This window comes from Mugil cephalus, chromosome 8 (genome assembly GCF_022458985.1).
Source record: "Mugil cephalus isolate CIBA_MC_2020 chromosome 8, CIBA_Mcephalus_1.1, whole genome shotgun sequence".
NCBI lineage: Eukaryota > Metazoa > Chordata > Actinopteri > Mugiliformes > Mugilidae > Mugil > Mugil cephalus.
The window spans coordinates 9,522,986-9,548,784 of NC_061777.1; the positions used below are offsets into that span (position 1 = coordinate 9,522,986).

General features: G+C 44.9%; 1 protein-coding gene across 2 annotated transcripts in view; it reads left to right on the forward strand.

Annotated features, from left to right (window-relative positions):
- Positions 1-25,549, forward strand: part of efna5b (ephrin-A5b) — an 88,296-nt gene extending 62,747 nt beyond the window's left edge. Inside the window, exons 2-5 of one of the 2 annotated variants that reach the window (XM_047591546.1) lie at positions 9,422-9,714; positions 22,717-22,782; positions 23,183-23,263; positions 25,210-25,549. In XM_047591546.1, the coding sequence (XP_047447502.1) occupies positions 9,422-9,714; positions 22,717-22,782; positions 23,183-23,263; positions 25,210-25,334 (565 nt within the window). In that variant the 3' untranslated portion in view covers positions 25,335-25,549. The remainder of the gene's footprint in view (positions 1-9,421; positions 9,715-22,716; positions 22,783-23,182; positions 23,264-25,209) is intronic. The other variant, XM_047591547.1, reaches the window with a different exon arrangement.
- Positions 25,550-25,799: the final 250 nt, after the last annotated feature.

Below are 25,799 nucleotides of genomic sequence, written 5' to 3' on the forward strand. Positions count from 1 at the left end.
GGCAACCTGCCTTGAAGGTCAGTGCGTGCGCGTTTTCCCTTGTGTATTTACTGTATAGATATACAGCATGTGGAGATGTCAGAGTGTGTGTGTGTGTGTGTGTGTGTGTGTGGCCAGGAGCCTCTAATGATCAGTGCAACTGGTGAAAAATACAACCCCCGCTGAGATGAATCTGGAAGGACAGATATATGTTTGCATGTCCTGTTTTCATCCTTCCTTCTGATGTTCCTCTACCCACATAGTTACCCTCTCCTTTTATGTTCCCCTCCATGCTTTGCAGCTTTTACAGCTTGGTGCATTCTTCTTCTCTTTTTTTTTTCCCACTCCTCTCACCCTCTCCCACATGCTATGCTTCCATCTTTGTTTTTTATTTTCCCACCTCTGCCCTTTGTGCCAGTTTTCATACCCACTACACTCCTCCATCCATCTGCTGATCACTTGTCCTAAGAGACAGGAGCGAGTAGGGCTTACATAGCAACCACAAAAGAAAAGTGGCCTAACATTATTCTGGAGTGTAGCACATGCAGGGGGGGCTAAAGGAGGTGGATGATGGAGAAAGAGTGTTTGAAGATGCGCTCTCGTACTCTGTAAGTCAAATAAACCCAACCCCTTAGCGTGTTTGTGCAGTTCCTCAAAAAGCAAATGAGATCCCACTATGCATCTATATCTACCTCTCTCTATTAACTGCATCCTGTTGGCTGCCTCCTGTGAAAGTATGAGGTAAAGCGATATTAAATATTGCATGTTTTTTTTTTTTTTTTAAAGTTTCTTTTTTTTTTAATTCAGCCACAGCTTCACCTCCTTTGAAGACGCTTCTTTTTTCTCTGATGCATTTACGCCAGGGACACCATCCAAAGCAGCGAAGCGCTGCATTGTGAGCGCAGCGTCCTTCGGAAACAGCGCAAACGCTTTATTTGCTTCGAAGGGGCCGTTTCGGTTCCATTTGAGGTTTTCACATGGGACATTACGCAACGCCGCCTACCGTCCGCAAACACGCGCACCTGGGAATGTTTTCCGTGTTTACACAGGCATATTACCCCACCTATCGAGTGTTTAGCTATGTCCCTTGCTAAGCATTAATTGCTGCGGACACATGGCAACTTTTAGCAGCCATGTGCTGTGTTTGTGTTTATCTAACCTCCCGGAACCTATTCAGCGCAACCTATCCAGCTTGCCATTTCCAAAGTGATTGCGGTTAATGGAGTAAACAAGCGGACCAAGGTTTCCTACCTCTTCTATTTGTATATGATGTCCTTCCCTCCCTCCGTCTATGAGGGAGACGTGTTACACGGCTCAGAGAGGCTTCACTGCTGCTGTTCTGTCTCAGTTGCCAAATACCCTGTCACCATAAAACAATGACCAATGATTAATGGCCGACACATCTCACCACTCGGTGATACGCGGCTATTAATTGATGCTAACTGCCCATGCGTGACCATGCTTAGACTCACATGCATCTACAGACAGGCGCATATCCACTCCGGTCCCAGTAAACATGTCGACGTGTGGAGTATTTACAAGGGGATTGAAGTGGGTTTTGGGGCAGCAGTGATTCAGAAGTATGGCCCCAGGGCTTGACAGGATGTTGGGGGGATGTGTCATTTTTTCCCAAACTCCCTTGGCGATGAGGGGAGACATAAAGAAATAGTTTTACACACAGAGACACACACACACATACATACAGTCAGCCATTCACTCACATATACAGCAAACACACATCAGTGTTACACACCCATAAAAATGGTTGTTTGTCAGAGTAGATGAGCTCAGAGGAAGTATTTGTCTGCCCCCCCCCCCCCCCCCCCCCCCCTGTTTTGGACTGGAGCTGCAGCATACTGATGCAGACTACATCAAACACTCACTGGAGCCCTACATCTCGCCGTCTCACTCAGCACCAAGAGCAGAACAAGAACTTGTCTGTCACTGCTCTTAATTCATTGTCTCCCTGGGGGCAAAATGAGCGCTGACAGACATAAATGGCAGAAATGAATATTGTAAGATCACAGTCCCCCCCCACCCCCAGAGAAGGGGGTGGGGGGAGGTGTCGAGGGAGAACAGGGGGAAGGGGATTGCGTGATGAGGAAAAGGGACAAAAGGGTATGAGATGGACGAACGAAACTGGATGTGAGAAGGAGAGATGAAGGAATGCATGGGTACGTCCCCTTGTACCTTACTGCTGACAGTCGGTACATTATACTGGGCTGACCACCTGCTCTGAGCCTGGGGTGCAGCCTCCATAAAGCTACAGCAGATGGATACAATAAAATCCACCGTGACCAGCAGCTATCCTGTGTAAATATATTAAAATAAGCCGATATTCATGCTTGCCCCGACCTTCCATCTCATCCCGGAGGAGATGCTAATAAACCGTGACACTCTATACGTCTGATGTCACCGCGTCTTCTCCCCAGACCCCTTCCAGTGTTGTAAGCCCATCGGCCAGTTAGCCAGGAAGGAACGCGGCACTCAGCTCGTACAACGTGCTCACACTCTCCCATGTTTGTCCTCTCATTTCGCCTCTCCATAGTTGACTCTGAGGCATTGCAACTCAAGATGATACCAGAAATAAACCAAAGAGGCAAGAAGGAGAAGATCATTCTGAGTTTTAATCATTATTATTCTAACTGTAGTCATTTCTGGCATCTAGACACTGCTACAACCCAAGCGCAACCTCAGGGTCTGAACAATGAAGCCCATGCGAGGTGCAAAAATTTGCAGTTCATCGATTGGCCACTTGAGGCTCCAAAAGGGAGGAAATTCCCATATACTCCCATGTTAAAAAGCCCAACTTTACAGCAATATTAAACATGTTTACAGCCTGGTACAAAAAAAAACGATTTTGGTCTCAATAGTTTATTTAACTATTCATGACAACTGTACGAATAAACTGTACGAATGAATTTCTTTCGAACTCATTTGTTTATTTTTTTATTAAGGTTTAAAATTTACCCTCCATGACCATATTTGGAATATCCACGTGTGGGCGGAGTAGAGCCCATCCAACATGATGACCACATGCTCCACACACTTTGGGCTTCATTTTCAAGGTCGTCCATACAGTCAGTATATACATTCAACGTTGCAACCACATTTGTTGCAATGCAAGGCTAAATTATTACCCAAATGTCCATACGGACCAAAGTTAAGAAGGGTTAACTCTAAACTGCTGGGAGTTCAACATCTGTCTAAGCCGCTGTTTTTATATTATATATTATATTTAATTGCACTGTAAAAAGCGAAATGACACTTTAAACTGCCTATCTCGATTTTCAGCCGTGATCAAGTCCATTTCGAGCCAAGGTTGTCGCTGTTGTTGCTCTGTGTAATTGTTAAACCCGCGGAGGAATAGTTGCGTATTATGAGCTGTAATACGAGTGTGCATGAACCAGGTGTTGCCATTTCTTGCCAGTCCCTCAGACAAAGAGAAGAAACGTTTTCCATCTCAAGGTCCCAAATTGCTGAAATGGCGGGCTGGTGTGGAATTTAATTTCTTACAGCCGAGATGATTGTGGGGTGGAAATAGTCGATGCGGTGATCAGTCCTTCATTCCTCTTCCCATTACATTCCTTTGTCGCCAGTAATAACAAAGTGAATATCAGCCTCAAAGGCCAAATCTTTTTCTCTCTGGTGTTAAGAACAAGAATGAATGATGAAGTGCAACAGCCTCTCTTTGTCTGTCACTTCTTTCCCTCTTCCTGCTCCCTTTCATCCGCAGTCAAGCCAATCATCTGTAATTAGACAACTGTGCAAACTATACTGAGAAGTGTTTGGGATGTGCGTTTGTTGCTCGTGTGTTGAAAGGTTCCCAAATTGGCCTTTGGCGCGTGTATTCTAGTCACGGTTCAGTCAGAGTTCATCTGGCGAAACATATTTCTCCCCCCTGACCAAAATCAACAAATGATCTTTCACTTTAGAAACACACACACACGTACGCACACATCCACATATGCACACACGCACTCAACGGAAGGCAAAGAACGAAAGTTTGGAATAAAAAAAAACAAAAACAGATTTGTCTTTTAAGGTCCCAATGCATTTCTAGTTTCTAGGTTACTGTGATTTGATTTATCAGGCAACGGAACATTGCCTGAGGATATTGAATTGAAAATATATCAGATGTATGAATTTCAACAGGGAGAGGTGAAATAATGTAAATAGATCTGATTTGGGGTCGCGAGCGGGACTGGGCAGACGGAGAAACTCAGGCAGGCGGAAAAAAAAAATCAAGGAAGAGAGGGGAGCGAGAAATTACACCGCGAACAGGGGGAAAGGAGCAGAGACAAACAAAGATGATCTTTCACACCGAGGTAGATGTGGGCTGCGACTTTGTAATGCACACTGCAGAGTTTGGGTGCTTCGGTCCACAGTTCTCGTCAAAGTCCCTGCAACTTAAAAAACATGCGGTGCGATTCTTTCAGCCATTTCTTCTCACGTACGCCGATCAGGCATAACATTAACGCCACTCACATTGACAATTCAGCGCTCTGCTGGGAAACCTTCGGGCCTGACATTCATGTGGATGATACATGGACATGTGCCACCCACCAAGACCAAACCGGGCACCTCCACCCCATAGCAATGACACTCCTTGATGGAGGCAGCCATCCCCAGCAACCTGACCTCCACTAGATCCAAAACTGATCAAGTATCTGTGGAATGATCCACAGAGGCCCCTCCCCTCAACCCATAGGACCCAAAAGCTCCCACACACAACATTTTATTTCCAGATACTGCAGGACACCCTCAGAAGACCCATGTCCATTCTCTGATGAGTCTGTTTTGGAGGCACAAAGGAGACCTACACAATAGGAGGGTGGTCATAATGGTGCGCCTGATCGGTGTCACTGTGCAGTGGCCTACGGTTTGGTTTAGACTTGAATTGTATTTTAAATATATTTTCTTTAACTAGAGAAGCAAAACCCTGAACACACAGCTCTCTTTAATCCACTGACACCTTTTGCCAGTGATCAGTGTCCCCATCTCCTTCTAGGTCACACCTCTGAGCGGTGGTACTGTATTTAGAGAGGCGCTCGGCCACAGCAGCACGTTTTAAAGTTCCTCTTTCTACTGAATCTCGCTTTTTTTTCTTTTTTTTTTCCAACCGGTTAGATTACTTGGATTACTCTCTGCCTCCGCCCGCCACTGAGCTCTCGCTCTGCTCCTCCTCTGCCTTTCTCTTTCACTCAGGTTATCTATCCCTCCCCGTCCTCCTCGCTTTCTGTCTGCAGCCACCGATGCACGGCTCGGAGAAGTGGCTGATGGGAGCGCGTGGCGGCGCAGTGTGTGCGGGTGCGCGGCGCTCGTGCGGGGGGGGCCCGCGTACGCGCGCGTATGTTTGCCTCTCTGTTAGTGTGCGTACGTGTGCCCGAGTGTATGCACAGCGATGTCACTGGGCTGTGTAATTGAAATGGAAATGAGCCAATCAGCGACTGCAGTGGTGTGCCACCTTACCCTGCATTCAGTCCACTGTTCCAGCTCTCCCAAACTCACTCTCTCTGTTTGTGACTCTGTGTTTGCATGTGCAAGTGTCCCCATGTATTTGTGAGTGTGAGTGTGTGTGTGTGTGTGCGCACGCCGGCAATACTTGGCCCTTCAGTTTTAACTGTGAAGGCCTGAGGAGGCGGTGTGAAAATGTAATCAGTTGGTAATAAAGATTATCTCTCTCCCTCTCACTTACTCACTGACGAACACACACACACACACACACACACACACACACACACACACACACATGCGCCCACGCTCGGTGTCCAGCTGATTTCCCTAGCTTTGTGTTGTGTGACCCACGGCTCAGTGGGACAGCTGTGGCATAACAAAGACATGTAATTATCGCCATTTGACAATTAGCCCGCCATCCAAGTTTGCTCCTCAATTACGTATTTTACAGCTCGAAGACATCCACTGGCGACCGCCGCCGCTGCAGTTTCCCACACGAGTGGTGAGAAGATTGACGCGCGTGACGTTGCCAGATGTGTTTTGTAAAATGCGCGTAGGCGCCGCTAACTCCATGAATGGAAGCATCACCGGATGGACTTTTTCTGCTTTAGAGTTGATTGCTGTGCGCTATTTGGATACATTAGCACTCACTCCGCGTGTCCGCCCATCGTGCGCCGTCTCCTCCTTTTAAGTTAAAGCCGCAAAATGGAGCAGCAGCGACTCTATAGATTCACTGGTTGCTGTGTGTCGAACATGTCTGCGTGTGAAAGAAGTAACCGTCTGAGAGCCGAGCACCTGCTCGTATTTGTAAGTTGATAATTAATTCAACACTTAAAGACCGAAATACATTTTTTTTTTTTTTTACGGGTTTATTTAATGATGTTTTTACGCCTTTTAAATTTTACATGTCTATTGAAACAAGAGTTGCATTTTAACCGTGATGACTTGAACTGATCATCATAAAAGATTGAAGAGAAATCTATTAGTGTAGACGTTCAACGCTTTCTGCTGCTGATATATTCACACGAAAATCATTTTGCTGCAGCTTCTCTTTACTTATTTATTTATTTTTTCTCACCCCCTAGGTTTGTTGGCCCTGCATCGCGTTTGCAATCCGTCTCTTCTGTTGACCCCAGTGTTATTGTCTCTCCTGCCCATATTTCACTCGCGGAGCCTTGATTTATATTACATTGGCTCAACGTCTGATGCATGTTTGAACAACACGTGTCCGTTTCACGGTTTCAAGTTTCCCATCCAGCGTCTGCTGGAAACGCATTAATCGCCCAAAATAATGGGGGTTTTTCTAAGGTGAAGGTGAGCACAGCCTTCCACAACAAAAAAAATGCAAGAACACATCTCAATGGCAATCCTTCACTTGGGTAGACTTCCACCACATCACGCCCATAGAGCTTAAGCACAGTCACCTTTAATGATGAATGCGCGGTTAAACAACTCCCGCAGAGATGTGGATTCATCAGGATCCTGGCACAGTATTATCTGCAGCATTCGGTCTTGCTGTCTCTTTTTTGTAAACCCCCCCCCCTTTTGGAACTGGGTCTGTCTCTCTATCTGCCCCCCCCCCTCCATCGGTTTCTCACCCTCACTCCTCTTCTCACTCGCTGCCATTAGCAGATTCTGGCCGTCTCGTTGCCGTTCCTTTGCCAATGTGCCAGGGAGCTCACTCAACTGATAACGCGTATGGGCGTGGGCGTGCACGTCACTGCGCTTGCGGTTGTGTGTTCGCGGCGTGTGCGTGTTCGTGTGCGACCGAGTCTGTTCCACGTTACAAATGCCTGTCCTGTCCCTTTTTATGTGCTCACTCACCCAAACATCCTCTGCTTCATTTGCAGTCAGAGCCACGAGCCACTATTCTGACTGCTGAGGCAGGGAGAGAAGGGCAGCTGAAACATCACACACACACACACACACACACACACACACACGCCCCTACACACACACGCAGTACACATGAACAGAAGCCGGGGCGAGCGGATGGGAGGATGTGACCATTAAGTCAGTGACATTTTAAAGCGGTGAGAGAGATGCATGGCCCATCCCGGACCTCCGCAGACATGTTTTAAATGAAATGTTACAGATGAGCTACTCCATGCCTTGGTTGTAAACACCCTCGCATTGGTATTTACTCTACACGGGTAAACACAGAAAAACATTTTCATCCTAGCTCATGCTCACATATACACACATGCGCACATAAGTACACAGAGCGGAGCCGGAGGACGCACATGACTGCAATAATGACAAATGGCTCGGTCTGATTTTTTGCCGGATTGTCGCGTTAATCATTCCATTACACCGGCATAAATGAAGTGACAAGTGACGGCCTCGCGAAACCAGAATGTGCTCAAATTGCCGTTTGATCTTCAAAACAAGTGGTCGGGTTTGCATTGTCGTTACATTTTTGTTCTTTTTTTTTTTTTCTAGAAATGCAGACTGAACTAAGCCAAGCAGGATGAGTGTTTTCAGTGCACATACAGCTCTTTGTTTTTCTGGCCATCCATTCTTCAGAGGCAGAACTCTGGAGGAAGCAAATTAGTGGCTGGAAACAGAGTGGCTGCAAAACGGGGGCACTCTACGCTTTTATCATATGGCGCAGCATATATGCTTGAGACATTTAGCGAAAATCAATGCTAATCGCTTTATACAGAAAATTGGGTTCATCGGTTTGTCGCTGTTCTGCACGGCCGCTTCCCACCTTTCAAAGGGGCCGCGCGTTGTTGTTCCTTTAAAAGAGTGCGAAAGAAAAGGCTGCACGCTGAGAGAAAGAGGCCACTGTGCTGCTTCAGTATGTTAATCCCGAGACTCCAGAGTCCTGAGGATGAAATTACTGCAGCCTGTCATACGCTTTGGCCCGTGTGCATCCAGGGCCTGGAGGATCCCTTCTTATAGACAGCAGTGGCGGTTCTCAATTAAAAGTTTTGTCTCAACTCTTGTAAGGTTGTGGCTGCATAACATTTAATACTGGGTCTCAGATGTAAGCTCACACCACCTGCACACTGACCATGTGTGTGTGTGTGTGTGTTTGGACCTTTGTGGTTCACCCCTTCCCTGTTAGAGTACTTGGTTACTCACTTGGGTGTGTGCTTAATTTGGGGCATCCCAAGCAAATTTACAGGTGTTCAACGTTTTCTCTGTCTCTGCCCCCCCGTGACCCCGGCGTTAGGGTCAAGGCAGCTCGGATCAACCGAAACACTCAAAACACAGGTGTCGTCGTTAGCTGTGGAAATTCCACAGATGAAAATGGCGGGCAACAGAGAAGAACTTGAGATTTTCTGTGTGTGTGTGCGTGGGCGCAGGGGCGTGTAGATGCTAGGCTGTGACAGTGTGTGGCCTTTTGATGAATCTCCCTGTATGTATTGAAGCCCTCTGACCCCGCGTGGCCTGTTCTAGATCATCGCTGCTGTAAAGATGCCTCGCTGCCTCAGCCCTCAGAGACAGCCAGGCCTTGTATTTTTCCCCATCATGACATTTACTGTCTGGACCATCTTACCATTCTGTGTCTCTGTGACGATTCCTGCCTCGCGCTCCATCCTTTATTTTGGTGGAAAAAATCCTCCTCAAACAATAAATGCGTTTGAGTCTTAAAATCTGTTTTCCCGTAGGCATATTTTCTCAGACTTGGATACTTCAGATTGCTATCATTCATGAGATGTATGCGCGTGTGTGTGTGAGAGAGAGTAAATATCTGTCGCAAGGATAGATTTATAGATAACCAACCCACCCAAATTTATTGATGCCAGAGGATGAGACTGTTGGCGCTTGTAAATTTCCACATGATACTGAAAGAGTGCTGAGAGATTTAACCTGCGTTCTGTGTGTATGTGCTGGATCCAGATGAACTTCTATCTGGAACAACTGATATACCAGCACGGTCGACCGCAGATTAAATCTGAAAAGTTGCAACTTTTGAAGTATTCCATACATTTATGATTTATATTAAAAAGTTGACCTCCTCTCTTCCGACCAGGTTCCACCGTGGAGACTACCACATCGACGTGTGCATTAACGACTACCTGGATGTCTACTGTCCTCACTATGAAGACACGGTGCCTGAGGAGCGGACGGAGCGCTACGTCCTCTACATGGTCAACTACGACGGCTACAGCACGTGCGACCACACCGCCAAGGGCTTTAAGCGCTGGGAATGCAACAGGCCGCACTCCCCGAACGGGCCGCTCAAGTTTTCAGAGAAGTTCCAGCTCTTCACTCCCTTCTCCTTGGGCTTTGAGTTCAGACCGGGCAGAGAATACTACTACATCTGTGAGTGTTGCATTCTATTGTAATGTAAAAGAACAACAGATGGTTCATGAGGTGTTGGGCTGCCATGAGTCAAAATCAGCCTCTCGTGACCTTTAATTTGTCACCTAACTGTAGATGAGACAGCAAACAACCGTAGTAATGTAACATAATTTAAATTAGTACATTTGATTCAGTACATTGCTTGTTTGCACCCTCTGGTCTTGAGCAACACACCTGCCATGACATAACTGCAACCCCGAGGAAGTTCAAGAGCTATCATGCAATTAGGATGGAGGTTTCACACATGTGAATAGCGCACGAGGTGATGTCTGCTGCATCTAGACAGAGCACGATGTCAAAAGCAAACTGCATGTACCTCCATGTGCGGCCAAAGTAACTCTCTGGCACAGCTCCATCACGTAAAGATCTGAAACACGAATCAACAACACAAACTGCATAAAGGGAAAGAGAATTCAAACACTGTTTTTCTATGCCGCCCAATTACCGTTGTTATCACACAAACTGATTGCACTACATTTGGGATTTGGCAAACCAAACCAGCACACTCCTGCCAGGACCTGCACCTGGAATCTTCTACCTAGCGGATGGATGTGCTGCTATTATCCCACAAGAGGGGTGTAATAGGCTGTGATTTTTAGAAGCACAAATACAGCTTATAAAACTTAATTATATGCAATCACTATATGAAAATCAAACTTAATAATTTGGCCATCGGGACACAGTGTTAAAAGGCTTTGCGCAACAGGGTGGCCACGTGTAGCGGCAAGTCGAATTTGAGCAATGCAAGGGTAGAGCGGAGCTGTTTGTGTCTCGGTTCTAGCACCTAAAAAAGAAATGAATGCGCCGCAAGGTCTACTGATGTGAACCCGCTGACAACTCCCCCTGAACACAACAGCCCGCTGAGGACGTTATTTAAAACATAACGGTTGTGAAAGTGTAACAGAAAACTACTTTTAACCGCAGTAGGAGGACTCATCTTCAAAATGAATTCACACTCAAAATTGCAATTCCAAGGGTCCCCAGTAACACCCCCGCCGAGTATGAAGTAGATCGGTTGAACCAAAACAAAAATCCCTTCCTTAATAGTTAGACATCATAGGAGTACTTACTTAGGAGTAAGCTAAGTGTAGCTAAATAATCTGACTTCCAAACCAGGATTGCCCCTTTCCTGACCAAAAGTTTATCTTTTAACACAACGGAGAAGGAGGCCCACCGCTCCTCCGCCATGTTTACTCATCCTCACAGCAGAGCTCTGAGAGTGGCGTAGCAGTGATCCGAGTAAACGCTTTCATGCTCCACTTTCAGACGAGCTTTTCACACCACTCTCATCACTCACGGACAACTCTTCCCTAAAATGGCGTTGGAATTTGCAGAAGGGGGGAGTTAAATTGAGACGGTTTGAAAGTTCCGGCTCGTTCCCCGCGCCGCACAACACTGTGTCTCTCAACAGAAAAACAAGTGGCCTCCTTTCTGTATTATGTTATGCTTGTATTCAGCTCGTGTTAGATGTTAACTTGTCTGCCGCTTGGCTTAGGAACTGAGCCTAACTGAGTTCATCTGAAGTTGAAGCCCCTGGGAAATTAGGTTTTATCAAAGCAAGGTGATAGAGTGGAATTGAATTGAGTTCGTCCTTCCACCACAGACTTCATGCACATGGGAGATGGAGCAGTCGCTGTCGGTAGTCGCTGCTGCCATTGACTCAAAACCCATTTGTCACAGGGATACACTGATTATTACAAAATAAGACACAGTTATGTCTCTGCAAAATCATGCGGTGTAGTACATTTCTCCTCCCGCCGTTGAAGGAAAGCTTGATGGGTTTGTGCACTTTGTAGACTAATACGAGACAAGAAAAAAAAAATCAATGTGAATTCCCTGTTGTTTTTGTAGGGTGACAGTTAACACACGCTGCCGGTTACACTATATAAGCATATGTTTATTTATAAACCTGCAGTCCTGCGGCGTTAATGCAGCTCTAGGTGGCTGTCAACAGCGCTGGAAGAGTCTGGAGCGTCCCTGAGCCGAGCTCTGCGTAGACGGCGCGATCTGTTTTCTAAATTGGCACCTTTTTATGAAGCAGTTAACCTGACAGCCAGCCAAGACTTCTAGGCTTTATTCATTTCACATGTCTTGCTCTCACTCCTTGCCCTATTACAGTGTTAGAGATTCAAGTAAAAAAAAAAAAAAAAAAGGGAAAAATGACTTAATGTTACTCAGTGATGTTTACTGCGGTTACCATGGTAAATATCCGTTGTTTCTCTCAAGCTTGTCTACAAAACAAATAGCCTCAATCTTTTCCAACGGCCTTTGTACACCCAGGTGTTTGGCCGTTTGTCTGTAACCAGATTTTCCTTTGCTTTCGTAGCCAATTTGCATTGACAGTCATACCAAATGAGACGAGGGGGAAAAAACTAAAAAAACTAGCGCACGTAGATGGGGGTTAGTGCAGGGTTATAAAATTCATCCACTCCCTCAAATCGCTATTTCTAACATTTCTGTTAGAAATGGAGCGCTTCCCCATTTCTGTTGAGAGATGCTTGTCCTGAGGGCTGGATTAAATTACACTGCGACCGACAGGGCTTCCATGGAACACATCCATTCAGCTATAGCACGCCATATTGGTTTAGTGGCCCGCGGCTTCATTGGCTATTGAATGATTCTAGCGTATAGCCTCACTGGCTACTGTGGCGGATATTAAAGTCATCTACCATGAAGTCATCTGACATGTGATTTCCCATTCCCATTGTGTCCAGTGTGAATGTCCAATGCTGATGGATTGGACGATTTCTTTAGTGGATAGCATGCGAAGGAAAAGGAAGAGCGATAGTAACATCGCAGCTGCATTTATCAATTCATCTGCAGCAGCGACCATAATCGTAAGGGAATCATCCCCATACTCTTACTCTAGAAACATGCAAGACTTTTTTCAGGATACATTAATTTACATTTACATATTGTGAAACTGAGCTAAATGTGGCTGCCTTTTTCTTAGAAGATACATATGATAAATATGAACAGAATGTAGCATGATGCACTGTTAAAGTTGGACAGCAGATGGAAAAAGGGTGTCAGTGTAACATGAAGAGTGACAGGATTGCATGCATGTGATTTCACTAAGAGTGTGCTGGTTCAGGTAAGTTGCTATGCACATTTAACAACCTTTAGTGCAACATCATTCCTTTGTTTTATTGGAGTAATGAACTCCAAATCCCTCCACTGGAACATTTTCCGTGGTGTACTTCTAGTAGTTTGTCAGTGTCTGATAACACTATTCCTATTTAATGAAGTGAAGACACTGCTTAGCTCTTTTTTCATCAAAGTCATAACACTTTGTCCAGTGTAATTTCTGAGATGTGGTGCCTACTCGACTATGAAACAATCTTGCTGATATTTGAGACGGCGGTTATTGCAACAACAGTTTGCCAGCTACCTTGTGATGACATCCAGTCTCATTACTGCTGCTAATGAGAATGAAGACTCTGTCTAATTCTTCGCAGTAGTGGGTAAACATTGATTAAACTCTGGCTCGAAGCTCAGGCGGCATCTTTTTAAGGACACTTAAGTATCAGCTCTGACAAGAGTTTGATTCATTTTTCAGGCATCAGAAGATGACGACTATTACTGCACGAATCGACACACGCCGCTCAGTTCAATCTAGGATCTATCAGAATGTAGTTGGACGCCGGTGGTTGTGATGTGACGCGGGACCGCGGTGTGATCCAAATGACTCGTCACCGTGCATGGACTTTAATTAGACTGCGAGGGACGCAAAACTCCTGCGTGGCCTCGCCTGCTCTTATGCAACCCTAATTTACCCGATTCCTCCACGGAGATCATTAAATGCTGATCTTATCGTCTCTGTCTGTGCGCAGAAATGCTACAGTACCCCGGGCCAAATGTCTAAATAATGAATCTCAAACCGTAATTATTTTTAAAATATTTAGCAGCTTATTAATTTTTATTGATACAAAGTCGACAGTATAACAGGTCACAATAAGCGTGTCAGTGTGAACCCTACGCAGCCTGACTTTGACTAGCTCCAACATAACAATGAGAGCTCTACTATAAATGTGATATCCGCAGCTGAGTGCAGGGAGTCAAACTTTGCCCTTGTAGTCCATTTGCTTACGTTGTGTGAATGCTAGTGTAGCGTAGCTAACAGTGGGAATGTTATGCATCATTACCCACTGACGCTTGCTATACTGCACACCTGTGCTTAACAGAAGCATCCATGTGCCCCAAGGCAGAAGGCCACTGCTATCCGCGAGCGCACGAGGCAGAGGTTAGCGTTCGTTACCGTGAAGTGGCTCGTGTACTTGAGACATGACAGTTTATCATCTTCTCCCGTTTCGCTGAAAATAGAAACTTGATTTGCAATCAGCGGTTTGGCAGATTTTCATTTGGAGTAACCGCGGTTTACATGCGACCTGTGCACACAGAACACCAGGGCCCTTATATATGAATAGTGCTGATCCACACCGTCAGTGTATTAATCTTCTCCTCATCTCTATTAACTTTGCGCAACCAAATGACCGCAGGGACTGGGGGGATGGAAGATTTGCCCTCGGTGACGTGATTGATTAGCTTTCTTGTTTGCAGATGAAAATTAAGATGTCAAATCATATTCCTGCAGAGAAAATGCCCGTTAATGGTGTTTTCGCCCTGTGAGTTGGATGCGGGTCGAGGGTTGATTTGTTGCATCTCTGATAGAATTAAGAGAGAGGAGACAGGGTTCTGCTGTCATCGGCTTCAACAACAGAAGCAGCTTAATCAACGCTCTCAGGACAGAGGGGAATCGCTCACACGGAGGTCATAATTCTTCATTTTTGTTTGCATCAGCCTCTTGTCTCTATCTGAGGGGGGTAATTGAAGACAGGAAGAAAACTAGAGTTGGTTACGAGCCGGATTGTTCTGCAGACATAAACCAGCTGTTTTCTCCGGTCTTCGTAAAACAGACTGACAGGGAGAACACAGAGAGAATGATTTAACAGAGGAATACATTAAGGATGTGGAATTTAAGATTCAGCGAGATGCAGGCAGCGAAGTAATCTAATGCCGGGGCCCATATGCAATCAATTCTGCAAAATGCTGCGAGTGAGTTACAACTCTGAAGTGTCCATCTCCGTGAAAGACGGACGGGAAAAGGCAAGGACAGTGGGAGCACTTCTTGGGTCGGAGTTCACAGTGCATCCTTGGTTTAAGTGAAACTCATCTGGCAGAATGCTGATGCGAGCACGTTTTTTCTAATATGGATACGATCCACAATCTCGTGTTTGAGTGATTTTAATCTGAAAAGGGCAGAAATCCAATATGCGGTGGCAGCTCTCTGTAAAAGATGACTTGTGGTATTCTTAGGCATGTAGGATGCGTTGGAAGTAGGAAACTACTTGGTATGACCATGCAGTGGCGGATCGGCGTCCGAAAAGGTTTTGTTGGCGTGTGGTTTGGAAATGCAATCAATGACACCTTTGTCTCTTGCTTGTGGCGGGAATAGCCTGACAGTAATTTGTGGGTTTGGACAGTGAAAGGGAAAGAAATGGAGTGAGATTACAGAAACACAGGAGAGGAGCAGCAGAGATAAAATGAACACATGCTAAATGGCCATCAAAACCCGGAGTACTGCGATGATTCTACCCATTTTAGATTAGAAAATGAAAACATTCAGTGAGGTTCCAATCACGCTGCAGTTGCCACGGCGGTATGCAAAATGCAAGCGCAACACAAGACTGAGGCTGATCATAAACAGCGAGCTAACATACAAGGAAACCTTTTGATGTTTATGAGGCTCCAAAACATTTCATATGGTCTTATTCTGCTTTACTGGACTACTACATGCACACAAAGCTCAAACAGCTTCTTGGAGACATGGAGTATTAGCTGCCTTGTGATTGATCATAAATCCTGTGATGCACCACGCTCCTTCAAGCCCCTCTCGAGAGGACAAAGGGGTAGAGACGGAGCAGGCAGAGGCAGCAGCAGCAGCAGCAGGGAAATGGCATTAATGGACAAATGAAATAGAGGCAAGGGATGTTGTATGCGGCCTGTGTTTTGTTGGAGCTACGGGAGGATTGCTAATAATGATAAAGAGTGAGTGCTGTTCCATTTGCGGTACGAGCACAGAACCTGCATATGGACACCATCATAACTCAGGCCTTTCATCCATTCACATGAAAAATCAAGGCTGTCATCAGCATTCAGGAATGATCCCAGAACACGGAGTAATGTGAGAGAAAAGCCACACACTCGCGCGGATACACATGCACCCGTGTACATTAAAGCATACATAAACATGGACGGACATGCCGAGCAGGCACACAGATGCGCACTGTCTGGAATGCATTACTGTAATCCTGACAGATGGATAGACATTCCGCCACCTCAGTCTCCCCTCGTTACTACATCATTTTTTTTTTTTTTTTTGTCTCCGCTTTTCATCTCAGCTCTCTTTTTTGGACCCGAGTACAGTACTCCCTACCATAGACTTCAGACAGAGATAGACGTAGTGATGTCACACATTGGTTGCCATTGGAGCCAGTCTGAAGTCTTTGCAGCTTAACGTCTTTTCTGTTTGGAGCCAGGACTTTACCAAATGAGCTGCAGGGTGGTCCTTTTCACACTCCGGCAACGCACCTCAGTATTTCAGACTGAATCAAACACCAGCTTACCAGAAACCTTAATAGGTCTGCAGTAGGACTGAATGTGTGGAGAAAAAAAGTCCCTGTGCATCCTGGGGAAGGGCCAAAATTTGGAGGCAGTGCGAGTACGAGGGTCGGGGAAAGCCGCAAGCGTACAAACTGTCAATCACAGCGGTTAGTTAATAGCCACACGGCGGACATCAAAGACTTCTATAAGCCCTGAAATCATATTAACAGAGCAACAATTTCCACAATGACCACCAGCACACTTAAAATTTACCAATGAAGGCATAATGGCTCATTGAAAAGAATGACTGACTTAACTGCGGAGATTCGTTTTGACCCAGTTGGAGACTCTTTTTTGGTGAGGTGGGGCTGTCGTTAGGGGCCAACAGCAGCAATGCACTTTATTTAATTGTCTTCCGTGTGCCTCTTTTCTTCTATCACTTATGTGTTCTCGCCAGATTACAAGGTACAAAATAACTACCTGAGCTGGAGGTCCAAATGCAAATACTTAAATAAGGAGTACGAAAATCATGTAGTGAAATGACCTTAATGCTCACAGCATGTCAAACCGAATGAATGAAAGATTTCGGAACAATAAGGGCCTGACTTTTGTACGAATGTTTTGTGGTTCATGTAGAATTCACAATAGTTCAAAATCCAGGTTATTCTGGCTTTTCGTGCTTTCTAAAACACACAACTCTTTAATTTTCCACCTACTGTATGTCTACTGCACATGCACACTACAGTCTGCTGGCTCCTGAGAAGATCCAATATCACAAACTGTTTGCTCTGGCCGTAACAAGCTCATTGGAATTTCAAGAGTGCCCTTCTTTAAAAATAAATTGAAAACAGTCAACCAGCAAGCAGCCCCATTGGCCAGACTTGGTTAATATTAGACGACGAGCCAAGTCATGGCACACTTGCTGACAGCCCAGAGAAAGCAAGGCACAAGAGAAAAGTCTCTAATCAAGTTATCCGAGTTTGACCGCCAACAAAGTAGTCATCACTACGCCTGCCAAAAAAACAGAGAGGCTGTGAAAAGCCAAGAGATCAGAGGAAAGAAGGGCATGCGAGCGCTGTGATTCAAAGGGCACAAGGTTCCTCTCAGCCTATTATGATTCATGCATCTAACAGCCATCTTCGGGAGCTGATTATAACTCACTATCACCAAGGCAAGGACATTCTATCCTTGGCCATTAAACCATTAACATATACAGCACCGTGTAAAAGTTTGACTAAAAGCAAAGTGAGGAGGATTTAATTCCATTTAGACTGTCTCCCTGTCTTCTGTCTCTTCATGTAATCCAGAACTGACATAATGATGTTGGGATCAGGCCTCTGTGGACGCCTTGGCATCTGTTGCAGGACGCCTTGTTCTTCTTCTTAGAGGATCTTTTCTCTTAATTTCATTGAGAATAAAATCCTTTGCGCAGCACTATATAGTTAATTACTTTAATTGGTTATTGTTCATGTGTATTTTGGCAATCCACACACATTTTCCCCCTTTATTCAGTGGGTGGATACTTAGGCCATAAGCATATTATTATGATTGTATGTGATACACTAAGTGCAGCAATGAAACATTATTACGTACAGTGATTTATTATTCCGTGGCTGCCTTAAAAATGCCCAACTCCCCCACAGATTAATAAATCATCAACTTTATTGTAATGCGAGTGTGACGACATGAATGAGCTGATGAAATTGAAGGGTTTTTCATACTTTCAATCACTTGCTTTTCATCTTTAAGGAGGCAGAGTAATTTGTTAAAGCATCATTATGTGGCCTTTCACGAAATTACGACGCTGGATGTACTCTGACACACAACAGAAAGGAAATAATTGTATCCGCACATTGTTGAACTGATATACAGGAGTGTGAGCAAACGGGTCCAATGTATAATTAGGCATCGTTGACTCTAACCGACTTATTCTTCCTCTCGCTCTTTTCCTCATCGGCTGCGTGACCGACCTTGTCACCTCAGCACGAGTAGCATAAGAAATGACTCCGGTTGACTTTTGTCGGAGAGTGAAAGATACGAGGAAAGAGCAAAAGGCCAGCTATCACCGGGGGGAACGGTTTATGTTCCCTCTGCTCCCTCAATCCAAGTCCTCCTCTTTTTACTGCTCCTCCCGGTTCCCTCCTTCCCTCCTATTGTGTGTTCGCACTAGTAGCATCTGGTTAATGGGCCTCTTCAGTCGATAGTCTCTTCCATCTTCCACACACATATTTGCGTAGGCAGGCAACCACTCACACACATTCTGTATCTGCTGGTCTGTGACCTCAAGTATTTCTATAATACACATAAAATACATACAATTTTATATATATATTTTTCTTTTAAAAAGTATTCTGCTTTGTCAGTGGTTGAATGCTATAAGGATTCTCATTCTTTCTCCATGGGCGTTTTTTAATATCGTCTGCACTGAACAGTTTGTCCTGGACAGCGGATCAGTTATTGTTACTTATCACGGAGGTCATGTAAATATTCTCTGTCTTTCTCTAATAATTACTCACGTCTGTTGAATTCAAGGTTTTCTCCTGTGTGTTCAGTTCAACACTGTCATCTTTTGATTGAACGTTAATGGATCCCAGCAGCGCTTTCTCTACGTGTTATAGAAAAAAGAAAAAAAAAAACCTCTCCTGGCAGCTCATTTTAAAACAGAAATGCGCATCAAAGCTGGTGTAACGTTTCGGGGAAAGTAATTCTCTGTGTGTTTCTCTATGTGTGTCCTCCGTCTTGGACGCGGTTTTATGTAAACTCAGACTCCTGGATCTACACTCTAACTTGGTTTGGGCGGCGTAATCCACATGAGTAATCCCAGTAAATGAAAGACAAGGCCAGCGGGCTGTTTTTCAGTGAGCTGGCAGAATAAGCTAACTAGGAATCCTGGACACAACATTGCCGGGTATTCAGTTTAACCCATCCCTTCCAACAAATAAGCAGGGATCTTAGGATTAGAGCACCATTATTAAAGCCAGCTGGAGACCTGACGCCGACTAGAGGCATGTTAACAGTATGCTATCAATGCTACGGGGGTCACATGATGGGGGTACAAGTCTGTGCAAGGCTTAGCTTTTTAGCAGTTTGGTGTCTATGAGTTTATGATTAAAAGGTGGACGGGTATGGTCAGTGTATTATTTAGTGAACCACAAATAAGAGAAATCTTAATACACTTGCCCTGTGAGTGTGAAAAATATTATTCCAACTTACAAAAGGTTTTAATCCATTTGTGCTATGTTGCTATGTTAATCTGCCAAAATGTATTAATCCTTACAGTTGTGAGAAGACCCCAGATGACACTGGTTTCAATGTTAAAAAAAAAACAACAAAAAAACAATAAATATGAATTCACCCGGGAGTATGATTTCACAGCGGCACCATTACGCCTCCCAAATGAAGGATAAGAAATCAATACGCTACCCAGATATTATCTACTGTACGGCATTTAGCCAACTTAAACTTGGCTTTTAGCCTGCTGTCACGACACTTTATGTCCGCATGCCTGCTGGAATGCGAACCGTCCACCGGACTACAAAGGAAGTGTGTTTTTAAGATAACATTACAGTCGCAATAAAGCGCGGCTTGGGCTGTGATTGAAACAATGCTGCAGCCTAAGCTTCCCTGACCCCACCTGTTTGTTCTTCCGTAATTGGATTCCCCTTCATTCCATTTGCCTTAACGCTGATGCATAATGCAGCGTACTGAGGGAGCCTGGACATTAGCGGGCAGGCAGGGGACGGGGTGGTGGTGGGGGGAACGTAGCGGTAACTCGACCTCGCCCCACCCACCGCCGTCTCGGGTCATCTTTTCAGGGCCGCCGTCCTTCAAAGCAGCCACTTGCTCAGGCCGGATAGATTGATGGTTACGTTTGTGGGGCTAAAGGGAACCAGAATAGCAGGTGTTGATTTTGCGGCCTATAAGGACAATAAGCAGGACGTCAGCGGCTTGTTAATCCAAAATAAACGTGCTGCGGTGTGGACAGTTTGAGCCTGGGTGGAGGAATCATCATCAAATAGAGTGCGTGAAGGGTTGCAATCCGGACGGGAATGCGGAGCCAAAGCTTACGTTCTCCTGCCTCCTGAACAATTTATCAAAACAGTGTCCGTGTCAAAGCTCAGCTGACGTCTTTCATTAAACGTATCTCACATCAGCAAACTGACATAAAAGCATGGCCAGTATGGTCACTTTGATATGAGATTTTTTTTTTTTTTTAAGGAAAAGAGCTGAAATGTAATATTTAATTGGTGAAGCTACTCTTAATTACTCATGCCCAAGTGTAGGAGGCAAATATCGTGTTGCGACCAAATCCGTAAACATCACAACAGCTTCACAAACTGCTAGAGACTCCTACATGCTCTTTGCCGTTTTCAACAGGGCCGCCCTTCTCTCATGATCAGCTGCCTTTGCTAAGTGGCTGGTGTCGATGGCTGTGACTCAGCTCTGCCCACAACAGTGATGAAGACGAAACATCTGGAGATAGCGTGCGTGTGTGTGTGTGTGTTGGCTCGCAGAAAAAAAAGGGAGCGTAAAGAACTAAAGGCAAGAAGAAGAGTGGCATGAATTGTGTGGGTACTGGTGTGTGTATATGCAACTGAGTGGGTGAGCGCCGTTGGCCAAGGTTCATTAGCGTGTCATCAGCTGCCTCCACACCGAAATAATAAGGCCCTCTCTCTTTCTCTCGCTCTCCACTTTCTTCCCCCTCTGCATCTGGTGAATATCAACTGAGCGGTGACAAATAGCATCTGATCTCAAGTCACCTCGCTCGGCCGATGACACGCGATGAAGAAAGAGATAACAGCTGACAGAGTGACAACATTAAAATGGCAACAGTGAAGTCGACAGACAAAAGGGGGATACAGATGGGTTGATGAGCCGGCAAAAGGCACAAGAGTATGCAGTGTGTATTTCATAAGAAACTGGCAACTATAGGTATCGGGGTAGACCAGAAGTAGGGTTAGTACAAAATGCAAGAAAAGAACAGATTTCCACCTCCTCTGAGCCTTTTCTGTTATTATTAGTCAATATTTCTCTCAAGTAAAATATCTCTCAGGGAGAAAACAATTAAAACATTATTCAAGAGGAGCAACGCACGTTTTAAGAGTAGGCGCACGCGTTCCTTGGCGTGCGTGCTGTAAATACGATGAAGGCGAGTGAGGCGAGCTTTGAAGAATGGATATGGCCACGCTGACAGACGAGAAGAGAGGGTGATACAGCTGGCAGAGAGGGTAGGTAAGGGAGGGGGTAAGGTAAAAGTTCACTAGAGAAGAGTTGACAGATCCTAAAATGGCAGCCTTTGGAAACGCCTGGCTTCACCGTGTCGGGCTGATTCCCAGGAAATTGAAAGTGACGGCCAAGAGACAGCTCACGCGGCAACGCGGTGCGCCGGGAGCCGATAGTCAGCGCAAAAAAACGGTTAAATGGCATTCCCGATTAGAAAGCTCGCACTGTTCTCCGTTTGACGTGAGGCCCTGACCCGCTGCAATTACAGCACATATATGTTTTTTTCTTTCAAAATACTGTACATTCTCCTGCCGTGATGATGAATGCGTGCAGTGTTCGCCCACCATGCTCCAACTGACATGTGTTTGACCCCTATCCTTGTCTACTAGGAGACAGCACCTGGTGCCTCACCACAACACCATTAGTGGTCAACCACACACACATACACACACGCATGCACGTGCGCACACACACGCTTCACCACATGAGATATTTTTAGGAGATGAGATAGGACCACTATGGTAGGTAAGGCTCAGAGATTCACACCCCATGGGCTTGACAGGAAGGGATCCATTTCCTGACAGTAACCGCAAACCATGCACACATGCGGCCCCGTACAGTATATATCCTCGCTCTGTGTGAAATCTAGGTCCCTTGAAGAGTGTTGAGGTTTTTTTTTTTACGGGGAGAAAATACATAAATGTATAAAGTAGTCACGCAGTGTTCAGTTGTAAAAACAATGCAAATTCCTTGATCCTTATTAAGCTACCGCCGGTTGAGGAATCTAAAATAGTGCAATTAAACCGAGAAAAGCGCTCCCATTTAGCCTACAGAGATTTCCCTAGCACATCTGCAAATACTTTAAAGCTGTAATTCTTCAGAAACCATGACCAACCCTAGAAAATCCACTTAAAAGTCGACATTAACAATCTTTTTTTTTTTTTTCCCCCAGAAAAAATGTACTGTTGAGGAAACAAAATGTATTCATCATTAAATATGCATTCATACAGATCTCTTTATTAGCGGAAAAAGCACTGTTAGAACTGTTGTTTGTATCTGTTGTTTAGTGCACACGTGATATTACATGGTCCTAAATTAACGCCATCTTTACCTGTGTCTGTTGCGCTTTTTTTTCAGCGTCCACCATTGCGGAGAATGGGAGGAAAACATGCCTGAAGCTCAAAGTTTTCGTCCGACCATCAAGTAAGTGTTTGCGTGCAACAAAGGGCTTTGTAAGAGAGCTTGTAGAGTTTGAGCGGAAAATCAAAACAGTTTATGTCTATTACGTCCTCACGCTGATTACCTTTTGCTCACTGTCCAACATACCACTTTCATTTATCCCAGAAGTGCTTTACGTACTGCTAAGAGAAATGTTTAGTTTTTTTCTTTTTCTTTTTTTTTTTTTTAAACATGAACAGTATGACAGACAGTCGCATCAAGTGAAACCATCTGAATGTTGCCATGAGCTTTGTTGCTTGGGGGTGTTTCATTTGAGGGCTAACAGGGGAGGTTGGAGGGGCAGGGGGGGGGGGGCTACAAATGTCACTAACCTATTTGGCGCAAACCTCTAATGATTTCTCATTCTCCCTATTTTCTGTTATAGACAACTGTGTGAAAACTATAGGCGTACATGACCGCGTTTTTGACGTAAACGACAAAGTAGACAATACATTAGAACCACGAGGTTAGTATGGCTTCCTGCTTTTTTGTTCCTCTTCTCAGTATGACTTCCACACATCTGTACATGTGTCTCTTGCTCTTGTGCCTTCATGCTGCCTGCCTGGAAAATGATCCGTCCTTTTGCATCTCTGCATGAAGCGTCTCCAGGTTAACCAAAGTTGTGTCATGTTACCAGTGCTGCTGCTTACGTGTATAAACTGCTGTTTATCAAACTTGTTCCGTGTGCCCAGTGTATTGTGCATGGTAATACATACATAGATGTGTGTATTTACGCACACATCTATATTCAGATTAGCACACTGTCGTCAGCCAGTTCTGTAAATTCATCACAGGGCATCATCCCCGGACACGTGTCGTGCTCAGTACAATTACATTTTCACGACTCTGCCAACGTGCAGTTAGTGACTTGAGCATATTAATTAAGTGGTTAGTGTAGAAGTTATTTGTATGTACACTGATCAGGCATAACATTATGACCACTGGCAGGCGTACCACCCACCTAGACCAGACCAGGCACCTCCACCCCATAGCAATGACACTCAATGACAAAATCTTTGGTCGATTAAACATTTTTTTATACATATTTCTTTTAATAACCCCCCACAAATTTAAATTTCCTTTAATACGCATTGACATGAATCCAACATTTTTATAAATGGAGGCAGAAGACGTTATTCTTCAGTCAGCCCCGCCCCTATCGCTGCTCGACCAATCGCGAGGCCACACATCACACTCTTGTCTGTAAGTGATAGGACCCAAACACCACAGGACACCCTCAGAAGGCCCATATCCACTCTCTGATGAGTCACAACTGTTTTGGAGGCGCAGGGGAGGGCCTCAACAATATTAGGAAGGTGGTCATAATGTTATGCCTGATCGGTGTAGATATACGTACAGTAACAATCGATTTTGTTACAAGTGTTATTAATGCGCTTTACTCTTCGCTGAACATCTGTTTGGCTCCGCAGCACAATATTGATCATTTTCTTATGTCTTCATACGTGAGCCTAACCCAGTCACTGAGCTAAAAGACTCCACATCGTCGGCATGCTTTTATCTCATTCAGCTGAAATTCTGAAAAGACTGCTCCTCTGCCATATATATATATATATATATATACAAAACCAACTATATAATGATTCTGAAAATAGATCTATTACGCTCTGAAATTGGGAGAACATTGCATTATCAGCTCAAAGTGAAGATCAGAGATTAAGATAAACCGCTACCTGAATGGGGCACACATACACGAGGCCAGATCACAGGACATTTCTGATGCCCACCTCCTTCTCCTCCTCCTCCTGCAATTTTCCGTTTGCCCGCCTTCCTATCTTGCCCGCGTCTTCAATGGCCGTCTCTCGTCTTGCCAGCGTCTTTTGGCTCAATCACCGCATTGTGCTCTCTGAGGGAGGAAAATTAAAACATTCATCCTTCATCCCCTGCTTCCCAGCTTCCTTTCGCTCTCAACCAGACACACACACACATACACACACACGTTTGTCGAGTTATGCAACTGTCCAGTGCTCTGTTCTGTCCATCTGTCTTTTGCTGTGCATGGTTCAGCTACTTTCCCATGGTGTGGCGGGCACATGGCTGCTCACAGATACTGATGCCGCCGCCAGGCAGACACAGGAGGCAGCTCACCTGGGAGATGAATACAAAATGTTTCTGACGACGAGAGTAGAAACATTATAGCAACTGAAGTTCATATGGCAACTCAGACTTTATGACACGACCCCAGACAACACAGCCATGCACTGATCGGTCTCATTGCTAAATGTGAAAACGTCGCCAGGCTACACTTTGTAGATCACAGTAGAAAATGCACGATCATTTGAGTACACATTCATCGCATTGTGTTGTCTGTTGTCTGTGATGCACTGTAAAAGAATGCGAACTTAAATTAATTTTCTTTCTTCTTCTTTTTTTTTTCTTTTCCAAATCTTTTAGATGATACCAGCCATGAACCGGCTGAGCCTTCCCGAAGTGAAACGAATGCTGCGCTGCACCTGCAGAAATCAAGTCCGCTTCTGGCTTCGTTGCTGCTCTGCCTAGCGGCACTCTTCACTTTATAGCGCCTCCCTCTGTCCTGGAGGTCCTTTTACACCTAGCGTGGCCTGAATCTGCCCGAGGCTGCAGGGTAGGGGGTGGGATTTGGGGTGGATTGCGTTTGCTTGTATTGGGCATAAGAGCAGGCTTCTCAAGGAACCCTCTATTTTTTTCAGAAAAATATTTAAGTGGTCTTTCTCCGTCTGTGAGTAAAAAAAAAAAAAAAAAAAAAAAAAAAAAAGTTGATGTTAGAAGTGGGAGAGACAGTTCCCCCCTCTTAAACCTTCAACTAAGATGCCAAATCCCGTTTTTTGACACTTGTAAGTGATTCTTACTTTCCCGTGACGTTTGACATCCCTTTACATCACGTTTATGTCTTTGCAGCACTGATGTTTACCCCCACACACATACTGTATACGCAGCACATACACAGATAGCATTGCATCATTATCCAGTACAGAAACGCCACCAGTCAACAGAAGGGTAGAGTT